The sequence below is a fragment of the Molothrus ater genome, chromosome 3, assembly GCF_012460135.2.
Source record: "Molothrus ater isolate BHLD 08-10-18 breed brown headed cowbird chromosome 3, BPBGC_Mater_1.1, whole genome shotgun sequence".
In the NCBI taxonomy this organism is placed as follows: Eukaryota; Metazoa; Chordata; class Aves; order Passeriformes; family Icteridae; genus Molothrus; species Molothrus ater.
The window spans coordinates 5,684,852-5,702,383 of NC_050480.2; the positions used below are offsets into that span (position 1 = coordinate 5,684,852).

Consider the following 17,532-nt stretch of genomic DNA (forward strand, 5'->3'; position numbering starts at 1 on the left):
TGGGCCCTTCTCCCAGGTGTGACTTCTGGTCACTTGGCCCCTCAGGAGCTGGGTTAGGGGCTCCAGGGATGGGGTGTGGGGCATTTTCTCCAGTGTGACAACTGGCAGCTCTGTCAGGCTGGTATGCTGGCTCTAGGGGTGCACTGCCAGGCCAAGGCCCAACCTGCCCTGCCCCACACACGTGCGCCCTAAAATATCTTGAGACATCAACCTTTGCAGTGTCTCACAGCTCCCTCCTGGCTTCTTGTGCAGCTCCTGACTGGCAGAGCAGGGGAACACTGAAAAGTCCTTGACTTAGGGTAGGAACTAAGCAAACACTCATGTGTTATCAACACTGTTCTCATCCTAAATACAACACACAGCACTGTAACAGCTACTAGGAGTAAAATGAACTCCAGCCCAGATGAAACCAGGACAAGTTCTGAGGAAATTCAGGCTTCATCTTCTTGGCATTTTTGTGTTAGGTGGTTTGGACCAGCAGAGTTTCCCTTCTGCTGCCTTCCTAAAGGCTGAACAAACCCAGTTCTCTGGCACTTTCTGTTAATGTTACATTTTCCTTTCCTTGCCACCATCCTGGTGGCCCTGCTGAACTCGTGATGTTGGTATTGTGCAGGAGAAAATGCAAGAATTGGTAAGGTAACAGTAAAAAGAGTAACAATTGCTATGAGATTTATGGTAATTCATGCAGCAGAAGTTACTTCAGTGTTTTGGGTGAACTGATAGGAATGAGACAGCTACTCCATGGAGGTGAATCACAGAATTTTAGCATAAAATTAAAAGATTACATTTTTTAACTTCTTTGTGGAGAAGAGTGGTTACTTGTTTTCTGGTGAAAACACAGGAAATATGGAGTCTCTTACAAAAAAAGCCAACTTCAAGTTGCAACAATAATGTCACATATTTCCTTCTTCGTATTTATTTGATTCGTTTCATTGCTGCATTGAAAATACATTAGGGATATTTAAGAACTTAAATGAGTAGAAGATTGGAATGAATATTGGTGTCCACCAGTTTGAAATTGATCCTTGTGAAAAAATAGACTCAAAAAAGGATCATAATTTAGGTTCTTTTAGGGCCTGTGTAATGAAAGCTTTTCATGTAATGAAAATTTTAAAGTATTCAAATGAGGACTTTAATCATATCTCTACAAGGTGATGAATATCTCTCCAAGGGTCGAAGGGGTTCTTATACATGAGAACATAATTATTAACTGTCATTTTTAAGTTTCTTCAGAAAAAGAATGGTGAAGACCATTTCAGTGACTGAAATCTTTCTTACTCCATATTATATGGGACATTATTATATTCATTGTAGTTAAAAGACTGCAGTAGAAAGAATATTTTTCTATGGCTGAACATTAAAATTTTGCCTTAACTAAATGCTTGTGAACAAAATAAAGCACTTTGAAACTTTTCTTAAGTCAGTGCTTATGAACATTGGGCTGATGTTCATAATGTGTATGGAGGAATGATGTAACATTCCTCCAATGTTAGGTAATTAACTGGCCAAAACTCTTTATAATCTATTGCCCTGTTTTTTGCTTTGTTTTAGTACCAAACAAAAGCAGATACAGAGCATATTTTCTATGGTATAACTTGTGACCCTCTGGAATATCCGAGTGATTGTTGAGCAGAGCAGTCTAGCAAAGGAGCAAGTGTCATCTGGCAGTTAGTGCAGTCAAATGGTTGTGATGCTTCCCATACCAAATATACCTTGGAAAAAAAATACATTCCCCCCCCCTCCCTTCTTTCTTTTCTGGGTTCAAATATGCTTTGCTGCTCTCTTCTATGATCTCCATGCTCGAGGAGGGCATGTGTCCTGCTGCCTTAAAGGGAATTCATGGATGGAATGACAATTCCAGCATCCTGTCTGCACAGGAGGTAATTAACACGATTGTTCTTGTGTGCTTCATAATTCTGATCAGCCTCAGGACTGAGCTGCAGGAATCCCAAAATCACACCTGACTGTCAGCCTCCATCTGCTACTTCAGCATGGCATGAACTGCTCCAGGAGAGCAAACAGTTGTAATCTGGTGCCTCCTTTAGATGACAAATGAGTGAAAGCCTCTGGAACCCAGAGGCTTTGGTGCTGCAGGCATTCATCCATCCTGTAGGACTGGCTGGCTGTACATGCAGCACTTCTAAATGTGGCCTGCCTTTCCTACACTCTCTTATATTCTTTTTGTTTCATGCAGAAATGGGCATAGTTTTCCTTCACCTCCTTTCTTCTATTTTCCTGGTGTTGCTTGTGTTGCAAGACAGTGCATGGCAGAGCTGTTCCAGGCAGAGCCTAAATTCCCAAGACCAACTGGTTTGAGCCTGTTTTAGACTGGAAAGGAGGATTCAGTATAAAATCATGTCAGTTTGGGGATGCAGGTTATCAAGAATTGTCAGTCCATTCATCATTTTCAAAAATTGTAGTAAGCAGAAACACGTTATCATCCTAAACAAGCAAAAAATTCCTAAAAATAATAAAAACTAAAATGCTTTTTCTTTCTGTAAAATGTTGTGATCCAGAAAATAGCAGTGTTATGGAGGAAACTGATTTAAAAGAATTTTTAGAAATTAGCAAGGATATTTCTTAAGTCATACCAATGGACACTACCTCTCTGGTTTCACTGAAATTAGTGATTTAGGTGGGCAGGTTCTCCCTGGCAGAGGGTTGGTTTTTAATGCTTATCTGTAGTTTTGCAGCAGCAAAAAGCACGTGGTGTCCATGCTTTGCAATTATTTTAAAAAATAAAAGCAAGTAAAAAAAAAAAAAAGAGTAATTTACCCTTTTCACCACACAATAGCTCTCATTGTCACTAGAAACAGTCACTGTGTTTTGGCTTGTGCCTCTATATCCATCCCCTGGTGCTCTGAAAGGCGAACAAAGCAAAGTGGGACTCAGTGTAAATCTGTGAATCATGGCTGGGATGAGTGTGGGCTTGCTCCTGTCCATCCTCTCTGCCACCTGTGTGGGTGGCCAGTTTGCTGAAGCGCAGGAGTGTCATGAGATCCTAAAGAAACAGAACTGATTCTTTTTCTTTCTGAGGTTGTCCAGATATGTTGACTTTGTAGTGACAGCTCTGGCTCTGAGGGTCCCTTCACACTAGCAGGCAGCACGGCCACCCCTACTGGGACATGTGGCACAAAGGTGGGTGGGACAGCTGAGGCTTCCTGGTTGTTCCTTCTTGGCAATACTCACACCAGGATGTGTTCTAGATCCACACAGTATCTCAAGGGGTTTCCTCAGAAAACCAAAAACCTGTCAAAATCAACACTGAATTTGCAATGAGCTTGTCAACAGCAGAAAACCAGTGGCACCCAGTATCTGTAGCCACCCTCAGGCTGGTATGTGAGAAACAGGGTCAAGGAAGAGCATGTGCCCAGTAGGAGCAAGGCCAGGTGACATGGGAAAAATACAGACATGCTGCTTGCCACTGCAGGGAGAAAATTCATGCAGCCAAAGCTCAGCTGGAGTTGAAGCTGGCCAGAATTGCCGGGGACAATGAAAAGGAGTTTTTTCAAATGTCTTAATGGAAATAGGCAGTGTAGAAATAACATCAGCCCCTTGCAGGATGGGGATGGTCACCTCACAGAGACAGGGACAAGGCAGAGGTGTTTAACACATTCTCTGTCTTCAACACGGCTGATGGACTAAGGGGGTCTCAGAGCCCTGAGCTTGGAGGATCTTGACTGTGAGAATGAACAATTCCCAGTTGACCCTGAAATTGTGCAGAGTCTGCTGCTTCAGCTGGGTCCCTACAAATCTGTGAGGCGTAAAGGAATTCAGCCAAGAATCCTCCAAGAGCTGGCTGATGTCATTGCAAACCCTCTCTCAATGATTTTTGAGTGGTCTTGGGAATCCAGAGTGGTCCCAGCTGACTGGAAGCTGGTGAATGTTGTCCTGATTTTCAGGAAGGGAAAGAAGGAGGACCCCAGAAACTACAGGCCTGTCAGTCTCAGTTCAGTGCCTGGTGAAGTTACTGAGAAGATGATTCCAGGAGGCACTGAAAAACAGCTGGGGCAACCCTGGATGCTCAGACTGGGGAATGAAATGCTGGAAAGCAGTGCCGTGGAAAAGGGCCTGGGGATCCTGGTCCATGGCAAGTTGAACGTGGGTCAGCAGTGCCCTGGCAGCCAGGAGGGACAACCTGTCCTGGGGGCATCAGGCACAGCATGGTGTCTTAGTTTGGAAAGACAGGTGTCTGCTAAGAAAGGCAGGAGCCTCCCCTGAAATGGAAAATCTAAACCCCCTCCCTTTGAATTGCTATAAATTTTAAATGAAGGGGGCTCTCTGGCAAAAATATGGGAGCAGGAATAACAACTCTTTATTAGGGAAGAAAATAAAAAGATAAAATAAACAATGCAGTAAACCAAACCAACACTGACAGAGTCAGAATATGACCTGACACCCTGTGGGTCAGGGTGTTCGTAGCAGTCCCATTGGAAATGTGGCTGCAACCCTCCTGCAGTGTCAGGGGTGGTTCTGTTGGAGCAGGGATCCTGTAGAAAAGGTGTAGTCTTCCTCTGAAGATCCAGTGGAAGAAGAGGCAGCTGTTCCTCTGGGAAATCCAGTGGAGAAGCCGTGCTGGTGTTCCAGAATCTCCAGAATCCCCAGATTATATCCAGGTAGGAACACTTGGCTCCTCCTTCTGGGCAGAGCATTTCCCAATGGGTGCTGTAGTTCTTATCAGTCATGTAGTGACATTCAATATCCCATTATCAGCAGATGTCTCCCTGGAGGGAGGATTGGTTGTAGAAGAAATAAGGAAAACTGCCCACTTAACAGAAGACAGCTGCCGTACAGATGGCAAAGAGAAATGTGTCTGTACAATTTGCTTGGCAATCCAGGACACATGGCCAGCTGGGCAAGGGAGGGGATTGTCCCCTCTGCACTGGGGCAGCCTCACCTTGAGTGCTGGGGGCAGCTTTGGGTGCCACAATATAAAAAAGGTATAAAGCTGTAGGGGGTGTCCAAAGGAAGGTGATGAGGATGGTGAAGGGCCTTGAGGGGAAGCCGTGTGAGGAGCAGCTGAGGGCACTTGGTCTGTTCAGCCTGGAGGAGACTGAGGGGGGACCCCACTGCAGTTACAATTTCCTTGTGAGGGGAACAGGAGGGGCAGGCACTGATCTCTTCTCTCTGGTGACCCATGACAGGACCTGAGAGAGCAGCCTGAAGCTGAATCAGGGGAGATTTAGGTTGGATATGTGGAAAAGGTTCTTCACCCAGAGAGTGCGTGGAACAGGCTCCCCAGGGCAGTGGTCACAGCACCAAGCCTGACAGAACTGAAGAAGCGTTTGGACAATGCTCTCAGGTGTGACTACTGAGGATGGTCCTGTGTAGGGCCAGGAGCTGGACTCAATGATCGTTGTGCGTCCCTTCCAGCACAGAAGATTCTGTGATATACTGAAGAGAGTGCTTTCCTAATCTCTGAATATCTTTTCCTGAAATATGGTGGTTTGTGACATACCTTGATGGTTTCAGCATGGTCTTGCACATTCAGTCCTGAGACTGGATAATGTCCATGCCAGAATCATGAAGGATCTGCAGATACATAACGTTCAGATATAGGTCGATACTAGGACTGGTGTTTGTTTGTCCTAAACCTGTTCTTCCAAAGGTATTAAGGAGCAGTCAGGGTCTCCATTCCTCCAGTTCTGGTTGCCAGCAGCTCTGTTACCTCCTTATGGTAGGACAGAGAGTGTGGTTGTTCTGGTGGGATGCTGCTGGGCCCTAAAGGGCAAGCTCTTGATGCTCTTACTGAGGGTCCTGGCATGGAGCTCCATATTCCACAGCTGTGTGCACTGCTCTGGTCAAAGCTCTGGTTCTCCAGTGAAAAAGCTGCTCCTTTGATTCCTGCTGCCCTCCACATCCCTATTCTGTCATGTCTTGCTGTCCCCAGTGGTTTCTGATGCCCCAGGCCTGTGGTGCACACAGTGACAGCAGTAGCAGGGCCCTGAGCGTGCTACAGGCAGTGCAGTAACTTATTATGTGTTCATGTTCTTCCCTTTTTTCCCTAAAACTGGGAATTTTCAAACAATAAGCTTTGGTTTAAAAACTAATTCAAATCACCACTGCTTAAGTGCTACAAAGAAACATAGGGCAAAGTTATGCAATGATACTCATGCCCTTCCCTGCTTAGAAACCCCACCAGGAACCAAGAATTCACCATTGTTGTGTGCATCAGCCTTTACTCTGTTATCAGCAGCCTGCTATTAGGGGAATGTGGTATTTTCTGGGGTCCCCCAGACAGAGAAGGAATTGAGAATCTGACTCCATGTTCTCAGAAGGCTAATTTATTATTTTATGGTAATATATTAAAGAATGCTATACTAAACTATACTAAAGAATAGAGAAAGGATACTTACAAAAGGCTTAACAAGATGCTAATGAAAAACTCATGACTCTCTCCAGAGCCTCGACACAGCCTGGCTGTGATTGGTCATTAAGTTAAAACAATTCACCTGTTGGATAAACAATCTCCAACCACATTCCAAAGCAGCAAAACGCAGGAGAAGCAAATGTGATAATATTGTTTTCATTTCTCTCTGAGGCTTCTCAGCTTCCCAGGAGAAGAATCCTGGGCAAGAGGATTTTTCAGAAAAATATGACAGTGACAGGGAATTCATGCCTCATCCTTCCCCTTCCGAGAATCCAGAGAGCAAACCATCCCAAATCCATTACAGGTCAGGGTCTGAAACCACAGCCTCTGCTCCCCCCCTGAGGACCAGCTGAGTAATGTGGGCTTGCTGAGTTAGTTTGATTTTGCCTGAATAGGTGTAGTTTGTACTAACATCATGCCAGAACTTGACACTGAATGGCCCCATTTTTTTTCTTTCTGTTGTTTTATGAAATTGCTTTTATGTTTCAGTGGAGTATTTCCATAAACATATTTGTTTTTCAGTTGTCTCTGACTATAAAAATCAGGGTTTGCTCATGTTGAGGTAGCATTAGATTAGCTGTTTCAGGGAAAGCAGTGCTAGTAGGTAAGTGTGGTGGTGGTGGTGTGTACAAGTCAGCTTGTACTGAGTAAAGTTGGTGTGATGAGCTGAGCTCAGTTTTTTATGCATAACTCCTTACCTGATACCATTTTATGGGTACCAGCCCTGAATCAGAAACCATTTCTCTAAACATCATGATCACAGGGTTGTTATCTTGTGTTCTATTCTGTTCATTTCTGTTTCTTTTCAGGGAAGGATCATGTTTGCAGATTTATTGGCTGTGGAAGAAATGAAAAGTTTAATTATGTGGTCATGCAGCTTCAGGTGAGTTCTGTCCTTTGCCTCTCCTGTCTGTCCAATAGAGATGGCATCACTGGGAAGGATTTACACGGAGGGAATAAGGCTAAGCACTGGTGTAAAGACTTGGTTGTACACAGAAAGAGGGTGGAATGGAAGAGGGTGAGAAGGGCTGGTGCTGCTCTTGATATCCCTTGGGATGGCTCCAGTCGTCAAGATGTGCTAAAATATTTCATAGCTCTGCTTTTCTGTTTAAGATGGCTTTCTGTCAATTTTCTGGGGAAAGCACTCAATTCAGAATGCTCACAGGAGCAGCCCACAGCATTGTGCAGCAGTGGCAGCTCTTTGGAATACCTCCTGCTGAGCTGTGATGCTGCATTCAAAATATGCCTGGTATCAGAGCTCAGAGTGAGCCATGGTGTCACAGCAGCAGCACAGTTTCTCTGTGAAAGGCCGTGATCTCTGGCTCCCCTGTCTCTCCCAAGCTCAGCAGTAACTCAGCTTCTGCTGTGGAAGTGTTTACTCCTGTTTGAACACTGCTGATATCAAGTCAATAAGGACAAATACCTGGGTAGCTACCACATGGTGACTGCACTGCTAGGCAGTAGGTGAAGCAAAACAGGTACCAGCAAATCCCAGTATTTCTTTAAAATAATCTTCTGATTCTTTTGTAGTTCTGCTTTGCAAGGCAGTTGTATAAAACCAGTAAACTCCTGGTGATTGATTTTGCCTTTTAGGCACCATTGGCATCCCAACTGCTGTTATGCATAGAAAAAATCCTTTACTTTCTAAACAACCCTGGCTACTGCTGCTGCTGCAGTGTGAGCATGAATATGATTCATGAAAGGGCTAGCCTGGAGCTCATGGAAGAACAAGGCTTCTACCCTCCCAATCCTGTCCTTACCAAGCCTGATAAAAGAGACTTTATCTTGGAAAGAAATTTCTCTGCATGGATTCTCTTACTTTCTAGTTTGTTCTTGACTATGTAACCGAGCTCGTAGAGTAGGCAGAGCTAAAAATAATTTCATTATTTGCAGATGTAGATGTTGATACATAAGGCACTAGCTAGTTCTGCACCATCACTGTTCAGGCTAAAATTCTCCTTCAACTTCAAGACCTGCTGAGACATGGTTTATCACGTGTCACTCTGAATGTTGTGTACTGCAGTTCTCCCTTCAATCACCAGGACTGAGGCTTCCACTCTCAAGCTTTGCAACTCATTGCATCTGCGCTGGTCCATAATCAGCCTGACAGTGTTTATTTGGAAAATAATGCTCATTTTGTGTCTTTTCCTGGTAGCAATAGCAGGTGGGGAAACTTACAGCACATTTCAGTGTGCAGCCCTGAAAAAAATGAGCCTTGCTTTCCATATCATCATTGGATAAGAGAGCTGGTGTTCAAGGAACAGCTTTACAGTGGAAAGCAAGATCTGCTGTCAGTTCAGTAACTTGGATGTTTCAGAACAGCAGTGACAAAGCTGTGCTGCCTCTAGTAAAGTGTCACAGAAATTCAAGAAGATAACCACTAGAGAGGTGGTTTAGTTTGATTTTGTTCATGATAAGGAGCAAACCTGGGTGGTGTGCCGTGGTTTGGCTGTATCTATGAGCTGGCCTGTGTCAGATGTGATTCTTCAAGGGTCCAGAGCCTGAAGTGAAACATGGCTCAAAACAATTTGAGAGACTTGTCATATGCTACATGAGCCAGCTAGCACCTTGATGTCTGTACATAACTTCAGAACTGGAAATAAGTGGATAAAGAGATGGCATTTGGAAAGCAATCTCCCTTTTCTTCTCAGCTGTTTGGATTTTTTTATATATTTGCTGTTGGGAATTATACTTGAATTCATGTGGACTTGTATTACAAGCATGTGTCTTCTATTGATGCTAGATGTCTTCTGTATATGTCTTTACAGAAGCAGAATCAAGAGATTCTAAAGCATAGCAATGAACAGCATGTCCCTATAGCTTTTTTTCCTTGTGAATGTTCTCTGAAACAGCAGGCTCCTGTTCTAGTGTTTTTAATGAGTTGGTAAATGCATTAGTTCTGTGGGTTACAAGAGCACTCTGCCATGGAATACAGTCATTTTAGTAGCTTCTCTTTACAAAGCTAAAGAGGTACAGACAAAACTGAGATGACAGACAGGAAATAACACTGGGATTTTTTCTTGCATTTACTCTGTCATTTTTTCCTTTTTCTTTCCTAAATTGTCTTGATTTTCATGCATAGCTGGTAGCCCTTTTGTTTTTCTTCAGAAATTTAATTAACTGGAGGTAAATTAGCAATTTGTTTTGATAAGTATTAAGTCAGTGGAAAAATCCTCCTCTCCTGATTTTGGGTATGATTTTCTTGATAGACAACTTTCCCCATTGTGATGTTGCCACAACAATGCTGGCTTGAGCTTGAACCAGACAATGTGTGCTAGGAAGTTTCTGATGAAACTGCAGCACCATGACCTGCTGATGGAATTTGTACTGCTTTAATCTTTAGAAGGCTCAGAGAGCAGTCAGAGGTTGTGCTAAATTCAGCTTCTGTATGGTCTGGGTTTAACAGTGAGGAGATGCTGGTCTCTCCAGTCTGAGGCACTGCTGTCCATGCCATGCCTAATGTACAAACAGTGACCAGCTGACTTCTCCAGATAACAATCTGGTATCCTCTCATCAGCAAATGCATCACTTAAAAACTAAAATGAACAACTGCAAGATCTTACAAGAAATAAAGCAGAGCTTTATTTGGCATGAGCTCCTCTCTGGGTAGCATGCCTGCTTTTTTGGTGTTGCATGTTAGAACTCACAGCTGTGAAAGGCTCTGCTTTCCTGTGGTGGTTTAAGTGTTCTATTGACTGTTTCAGGGCCGAAATCTTGCAGATCTCAGAAGGAGTCAGCCTCGAGGGACTTTCACCCTGAGCACAACGCTGCGATTGGGCAAACAGATTCTGGAATCAATAGAAGCCATTCACTCTGTGGGATTCCTGCATCGGGACATCAAGCCTGTATGTTGTTTTGGAAATTTTCCTTTGGTTTTATGTCTGTCTGTTCTGCTTGAGTCAATAAAGACAGTGTGAGTATGGACAGGTCTCAGCAGATACATTTAGGCTTCCTTGCACACTTCCACTGTCTGACATGTTTGGTGTTTTTTATAGGTACAGAATAGTAATATTGTATTGTCCTTCCTTTAAGTGCAAAGCAAACCAGCTTTTATTGGCAGAGGCTGCTCCATGGTGGGTTGGTAGCTGTCAGTCATACTTGCACCAGTCAAGATCCCAGATTGAAGCAGTCTAGTTCTGAATGGCCCTTTGGAGCCCAGTCAATTATCACTGTAAAAGTTGTTCGGAAAGGAAGTCTTGTTCTGTGACGCATCACTTGAATAAATCTTAATTCATGTATTTGACTTAGCTAAATCATGCTCTTAATCCTATATGAGTGATTGCCAAAAGAATTGGAGCACAGTTTCCAGTGTCAGAAACACAGTCATTGTTGGTCATCTGCTTAGGCAAAGCACAGTAATTCCAAGTCTCATTTTAGATGCCAGTCTTCTTCCTACAGCTCTTCACTACTTGACCTGAACACTTGTTGCTGTGCCATACCTGTGACCAATTTATTTCTAGCAAACTCATTTGCTCCTTTTAAAATCAGCTGCTTTTGGCTGACTGGATTCAGCTGAAAACCAGTCACTGATGTAATTGGCTACAAATCCTTTAGCAGCCACACATTATGGTAAAAGATGGAACTTTAGGATTGAGGTTAAAAAAAGGAGTTGCTCCGTTTGCTTGTTATTGGTTTATTTACTGAGAATCAAGCCTGGTGTTTTCTATATGCCTCAGTGTTCAGATAGATCTTGGCAGTGCCATGCAGTAAATGGAGATCCTGGGAGTTAGGGCAGAATAATTCATGCTAGCAGCTGAACTATGAACAGAAGCATTTGCCTACAAGAACTCCAGCCTGTTATGCAAATCATGGAGTTCTCACTGCAGAACTAGTGGTGTTAAATGTAGCTCTTTGTCAGAGCAGCAGAAATTTAGCTAACCTAGTGTGAATTTTAGCAATTTTGAGACTCCTCAGTCTCTCATCTGCAAAGTGAACTTCTTATCAAGGCAGTGATTCTCTAATCATGGTGTTTAAAGTGCATCTTAAAATGAATCTCTTTGACTTGTTTCCACCAGAAGCATGTGGAGCTACATGATGAAATTTTGCTAACAAATGGCCACTCTTACCCAAGCTGCTGGCATCAGTTTGACTTTTCTTTCCTTCTTTGTCCAGTCCAACTTTGCCATGGGCCGGTTACCTTCAACGTACAGGAAGTGCTACATGTTAGACTTTGGGTTGGCCCGCCAGTACACCAACACTACTGGGGAAGTTCGACCAGTAAGTACATTTCAGGCAGTATTTTTGTATTTTTCCATTTCTGCAACTGATTGGGAATGGAAAGGTTTTGTGGTTCTGTTTGTTTTGTTGCTGTTGTGCGTGGTCGTTATATTGCACTGCATTTTCTGCAAGGTGAGAAGCAGCAAGTGACTGTAGCTGAGTTGGGGATTAAGAAGGGATGATAGATCTTGTCTTAAAAGATGTGTGGCTTTTTTTTTTTGTGGTTTTTTGTTTTTTTTTTTGTTGTTGTTGTTTTATTTCCTTTAGGATAATCATGTTTTCCACAGGCTTGCAATACTTACTGAGTACAATATGGACTAACAAAGAGGCTGGTGCTGGCCATGTAACTTTTGTAGCCCCAGGGGACTGGTCTAGTTCAGTTCTCTGTGGTCTGGGGAAACAGGTTGGTGTATTCTTAAAGCTTTTGATGAAAAAGTGTGCTAGAAGTTAAAAGCTGACCTGATCTCTGGGGCTGAGCTTACTGTGAGCTGCAGCCTGTAATGCTGTTCTCACCCTTCCTGGCTTTGGTTTTATGTCTACTGCCCCTATCCAGATTTCCTAGCAGGGATATTTCAGTGTGCCTGCCTGGAGGGGAGGTAAGGGCAGGGGGCATGACTTGTGCTATGTAATATGGGTTTTATCTTCAGTTCTTTTACCAGCATGGTGTTATCTGGGGTCACTCATAAGGATGTGTAAAGCTTCAGATATTCTAGGATCTGTCAGAGAATTCCTAGATTTATTTCAGAACACAGTGCAAGCAAAGAGTGCTGATACAATATCTCTGTTTATCATCCTAGGCTTGCAGCTTTGGACCTGCACACTTTTTCCACCTGCAAGATAATTGTTGTTCTGGAAAGTGTTGATAATGTGCTAGCTAAATACAGAGACTCTGTAGTGCAGGGTATGTTTGGGGAGTGGGAAGAAAGCAAAGGCCAGTGAGCAAATTTTGTGTCTTTCGCAGATGAATATAGCTGGGGAGTTTTTCTTTTTTTTTTTCCTATTTTTGGTTTTTTTTTTTTCTTCTTTCATAAATCTTTTCAGTTTTCTTTTTCTCTGTAGTTGGGAGCAGCTTCAAAGGTTATGCCTGCCTCTTATTCTTAGAGAGACACACATTACATACTACTGGACTTCCTTGTCAATGCTTTTTAGTTTGGGGACAACCCTTCTCCATATTGCCCTTCACAAAATATAGTCCCACTCCTTTCCTCTTTCTGGAGTCAGAATTCAAGTCCATTACAGCTTGAAACTGGTATTTGATTTTCTGCAAAATTCCTTCTTTTCTTAATGAAATCATTCTTTATGTCTATTTCAAGTCCCATTATTTGAACACTGTTCTTTCTTTACAATTAAAGAAATTAATTTTCCATATGTCTCTTCTTTTGAATCCCCTATTTTGTTCCTTTCTCACCGTAACTTAAAATTATTTCACTTTTAGTTTGCTCCTAGGCCCTGTTTTTAGAAACAGCTCTACATCCAGCCTTTTCCAGGGAAAAGATTGTTCAGCTGTGTCTTGCAAGCTGTGTCCTGCTTGGGTTGGTGTGGATGAGGGGGTCTTTGTCAGAGCGCAGGACTCTGAGAAGGTTTGTCTTCATTCTGCTCAATGGTGGTTCATTGCACAGCTGGGTCTCATAGAAGGATGAATGACACATGATCTGTTCCTAAAAAGACACATGCCATCCCCTGAGGGGTGGGAGTGTGCTTTCCTGAAAGTGGTGAAAAGTCTCCATTCATTTGGGATATAGGAGGATCATACAGGGTGTAGTGTCATATACCTAATGTACCTGTTCTCCTACGCCACACTTCAGGAGGTCAGGCTTTTTGACAGAAATGATACAGCAAAAAAAACTACATAAATATTCACTTCAGTGCCTTTTAATGTTATGCAATAGTCACTGGGCTCTTTGGTCCTTTTGTGTCCCTGCTGCCTGATACCACTTTGAGTCCCACTTATCAGACCAAGGCATTTGTCTGGAGAAGCACAGAGTGATTGCTGCCCAAGTAATGCACTGAGGATTAGGAAGGAGATGGAGAGGAAGAGTGGTATGAAGGCAAGAGAGATGAAACATTTTGTGGTGTTTTTGCATTGGGTTTTTTTTAATAAGAACTTTATCACTTGTTTCACTGAAGAGATTATTTCAACCCAGTAAGGTAAATTCTTTTTTCTCCATTCTCTTTCCATTCATTTATCCATGGAGAAGACATTTTTCAGATTTATCTGAAAAATCCTGAGCCTAGTATTTCTGTGGCTTGCTTCTGAGGTACAATACACAAGACAGGTGAGGGAAGGGGCTCACTCCCTTTTTTCGGAAGCATGTCTGGATTTTGCTTTCAGTCATATTCAGTTTGTTAACAGAAAGTTTCTGCTCATGTAGGTTTTCTCTGCAGTTTCCTACAGTTTCAGAAGCATTGTCATACTTTTATGGTATCATTCATAAAGTATCAGCTGTTTTCATATCCTCTGAAATTCAGAGCCACAATCTTATTATCACCTTTTCAAAAAAACTCTGAATGACTTTCTAATAATACAGATAATGATCCAGGTCTTTAGGATACTGTGGATTTGTTGGGTTTTGGGTTTTTTTTTTTAACTTACCTCTTGCCTTCTTACTTTCTAGAGAATGTTTAAAGCTTTGAAGTGGGATCATTTCAAGGGCTGTCCCAGCAGCTTTTACACAGGGAGCTGTTACTCTCCTGAGCCTTTGATGAGTGTTATGGATTTGATCTCTATATCTCTACAGAGATGGATACTTGACACTTCAACTTGATAGATCAGCATTTGTGAAGTTATAGCCCACTTGACGTAACTAAATCCAGATTTATTCTGAATCTGAATTTATCCTGTGCTTCTAGGAAAACAAAACTGATCTCCCTTGTGTGGCATGCTAATATTAGCACAAATGCTAGTCCTTGGAGAAGAGGTGTTGTGGCACAGATTTGCTTTCATAGGAGTGGTCTCACCCCTCTACTGCTTGCCCATTGCCACGTGTTACAAAGTCTGCTGGGCAACAGTCTGCAGGAACTTACATTGCTCCATAAAACAGAAGATGGTCGAGACCAGAAGGTGTGTAAGGAAGCATCCTGGGCTCTCTCACACTCTTGCTTTAAGTGCTGTCACAGCTGCTGCAGCTCTGTTAGTTATCAGTTTACTGTGCTGCTTATAAATGCCATAAAGAGAGGGGGAAAATTAAATCAAAATTTTCATGCTTTTCATGCCAAAGTTTTTGTTAAACATTAAGAACCAGCCTCACAGTTAAACTTTGATATAAAGGAAATCATGTTCTGAATTTGGCTGATTTCAAAACTGCTTGTTTATTTCCTCTTTAGAGGACAGCTATAGTTGATACCACTCAAATGAGAGAGAAATGTGTTTTGCAGTGCAATTTCTTGCAGTGTGGACCTTTTGAGAGGCTGATGTTTTTGAAAACTCAGCTGTACTGTATGGACTAGCTTGCCCTTGCCTATATGCACAAATGCTGCAGAGAAAACTGTTGGTGATCTGCTACTTTCCCTTAGAAAAGCTGTGTAGACCTTTCCTAATCAGAAAGGTCTATCCCAGCAAGTTATATTTCTGCTGATTTTGTTCTTCAGGAGAGTGTCAAATTTTCATTCTGAACCATCATTATGCTTTTTAAAAATCAGTATTTTACATGCCAGATGAAACATAATAAATCTGCTCAGCTCCCTGTGACCTTATCTGTAGGATATCCAGAAGCATCTCCTTTAGGACTGGAGGCAGGTTACCTGAGTGCTGCAATTGTTATGGTCCATTTGGAATAGGCTGATGAAAACTACACCACCTTTTTAGTGCCTTTGTACAAATCTAGACGAGGTAACAGTTGCTGATGCATGGGATACCACCTGTCCACTTTCAAAGAAGGTGTTGCAGATCTAAGCAGTGTTGAGAAGACAGTAATGAAAAACTTGCATGAAGTGGGATTGAAAAGATTGTGATTATAACATGCACAAGATGAATGAAAGGAATTTTATTAAAGTCTGTAAAATACTAGTTAGTAAGTGCTTGCAGTTGCTGAGGATACTCTTCTGAGAAATGAGAACAGTTTTTTCTTCCTGATTTTCTCCCCTTCCTTTATTCCCTCCTACCTAAAAAGTCTATTTTGTGGAGAATCCCAAGATCTTTCATAACAAATTTTATATTACAGGATGCAGTGATCTATTTTAAGGATTTAACTGTTATTTCCCCTAGATGCAACCTTCTGCTGTGGTTCAGATAGAGACAGGAGCAGTTTTATTCACTGTGACATCCTGGTTGTACAACCTACCTTTGCCATGCAGCAGTATCAGTAGTCAGTGCTAAGACAACAGAACTAAGCAACTGGAGAATGAACTGAGAAAATTTTGGGTTTTTTAAATATGTAGAATTCTCTTCTTTAGAATGTGCACAAGTCAAATTTTTCATCTTGCATTAATTTTTATAGCAGAGAGCTGGACGAGCAGAATCTGTTTGATATGGAGAGCTAAGGCTGAGAAGAAAATGTGAACTTGAAGGGGGACATGAACATAAACATTGTTATGCAGAAGATGAACAACATATGCTTATGTAATGGAGGTGTTCTGAGTCATGAAGGTCTTCTGTGCTAATGTAGGTCAGGTTTTGGACAAGAACTCCTTGATCCTTGCTTGGCTCTGCCTGTTTTGTCACGTGCAGTACAGAAGGCATTGTGCCTTTGCTCTGTCTGTGATACCCTGACTTCAGAAACACATTCCCTGTGGCTCCACAAATACGAATTGCAAGCATTCAAGGCTTTAGCAGCTTGATCTTAATTATTTATTTGAAAATAAAGGCTATGTTTTCCCTGAAGCCTCTCTCCCGTTGCAGGATATGACAGTGGACTGTTCTGCTCAGCAAGCCTTTCATTTTAGCTTAGTCAGCTGCAGCCCATTGATTAGATCTCCATCTCCTTGTGGCTCAGACTGCACTGCAGTAGTTTGCAGTGCCTTGCTGGAGAGGCTGCACATGCACGAGGGAGTCAGTGGGCACAGGGATGATGGTGTAGGCAGGACAGTGCACAGCCTGTGCAGAAGAGCGTGAGGAAGGCTGAAGAAATGTGTCAGCTAATTGAGAAAAAGGTATTTATTTTCCAAATGTCTGGGCATAGTGTTAAAAATAAACTTTGCTGCAGTGAGTAAAGTATTAGAAGAGGAGATGATGGCATGTTTTTCTACTAAGTAGTTTCCCCCCCCGCCACTGGAAAATGAGCTATAAAATAACACAGAGGACAGGAACTTCTACATCCTAATACCCCAGATACTCAGACAGAGAAGCCCAGTAGCTTTATACCTGCTTTGTACTTGAAATACATGTAAATCTGTAGTATTACGTAAGAAATGAACATTTTGGAGTAGAATAACAGATTTGTGGAGCTGTATTACTATATTAGCTTGGGTGGGAACATAATCTTTGTCTCAAATTTTGTATTGTATAAAGGTAATCACAGAATAGGCTGAAAACACAGCACAGTCACATTTGTTCAGAGATGAGGGAAAGGAAAAAGAATGGACCTAAGTCTTAAAAACACTGCACATTTAATATATAGTAGAAATGCAATTTCACTGGGAACAGGTTAGTTATAAAACAAATCATCACAGAAATTATGTTATGGTTCTCATTGTTACTTTAATTGCTGGAGTAGCAAGTTTGGACTTGAGAAGTGAGATTATGTTCTGATTTAAAATGCCACAGTTACAGGAATCCAATGCTGTTGAAATTGCATGTATGGAAAGCAGACTAGGTGATGGATTTGAAACTCTCTTAGCAAGCAGGGAATCTGCTATCTTGCGACATGTGGCTGTTTCTCTGCTCTCCTCATTGTAAAGCCCAGGGTCAGCCAGGGTGACCTCCGATCATCTACATCAGGTTGGTGTTGGTTTTATTTTACACAGCAGCTGCTAAGGGGGTGAGGGGAAAAGGAAGGACAACTCAGGCT

General features: G+C 42.3%; 1 protein-coding gene across 1 annotated transcript in view; it reads left to right on the forward strand.

Annotated features, from left to right (window-relative positions):
- Window positions 1-17,532, forward strand: part of TTBK1 (tau tubulin kinase 1) — a 103,357-nt gene that overhangs the window by 28,813 nt on the left and 57,012 nt on the right. The window contains 3 exon segments of the mRNA XM_036381358.1: window positions 7,180-7,253; window positions 10,075-10,215; window positions 11,483-11,587. Coding sequence (XP_036237251.1) covers window positions 7,180-7,253; window positions 10,075-10,215; window positions 11,483-11,587 — 320 coding nt within the window.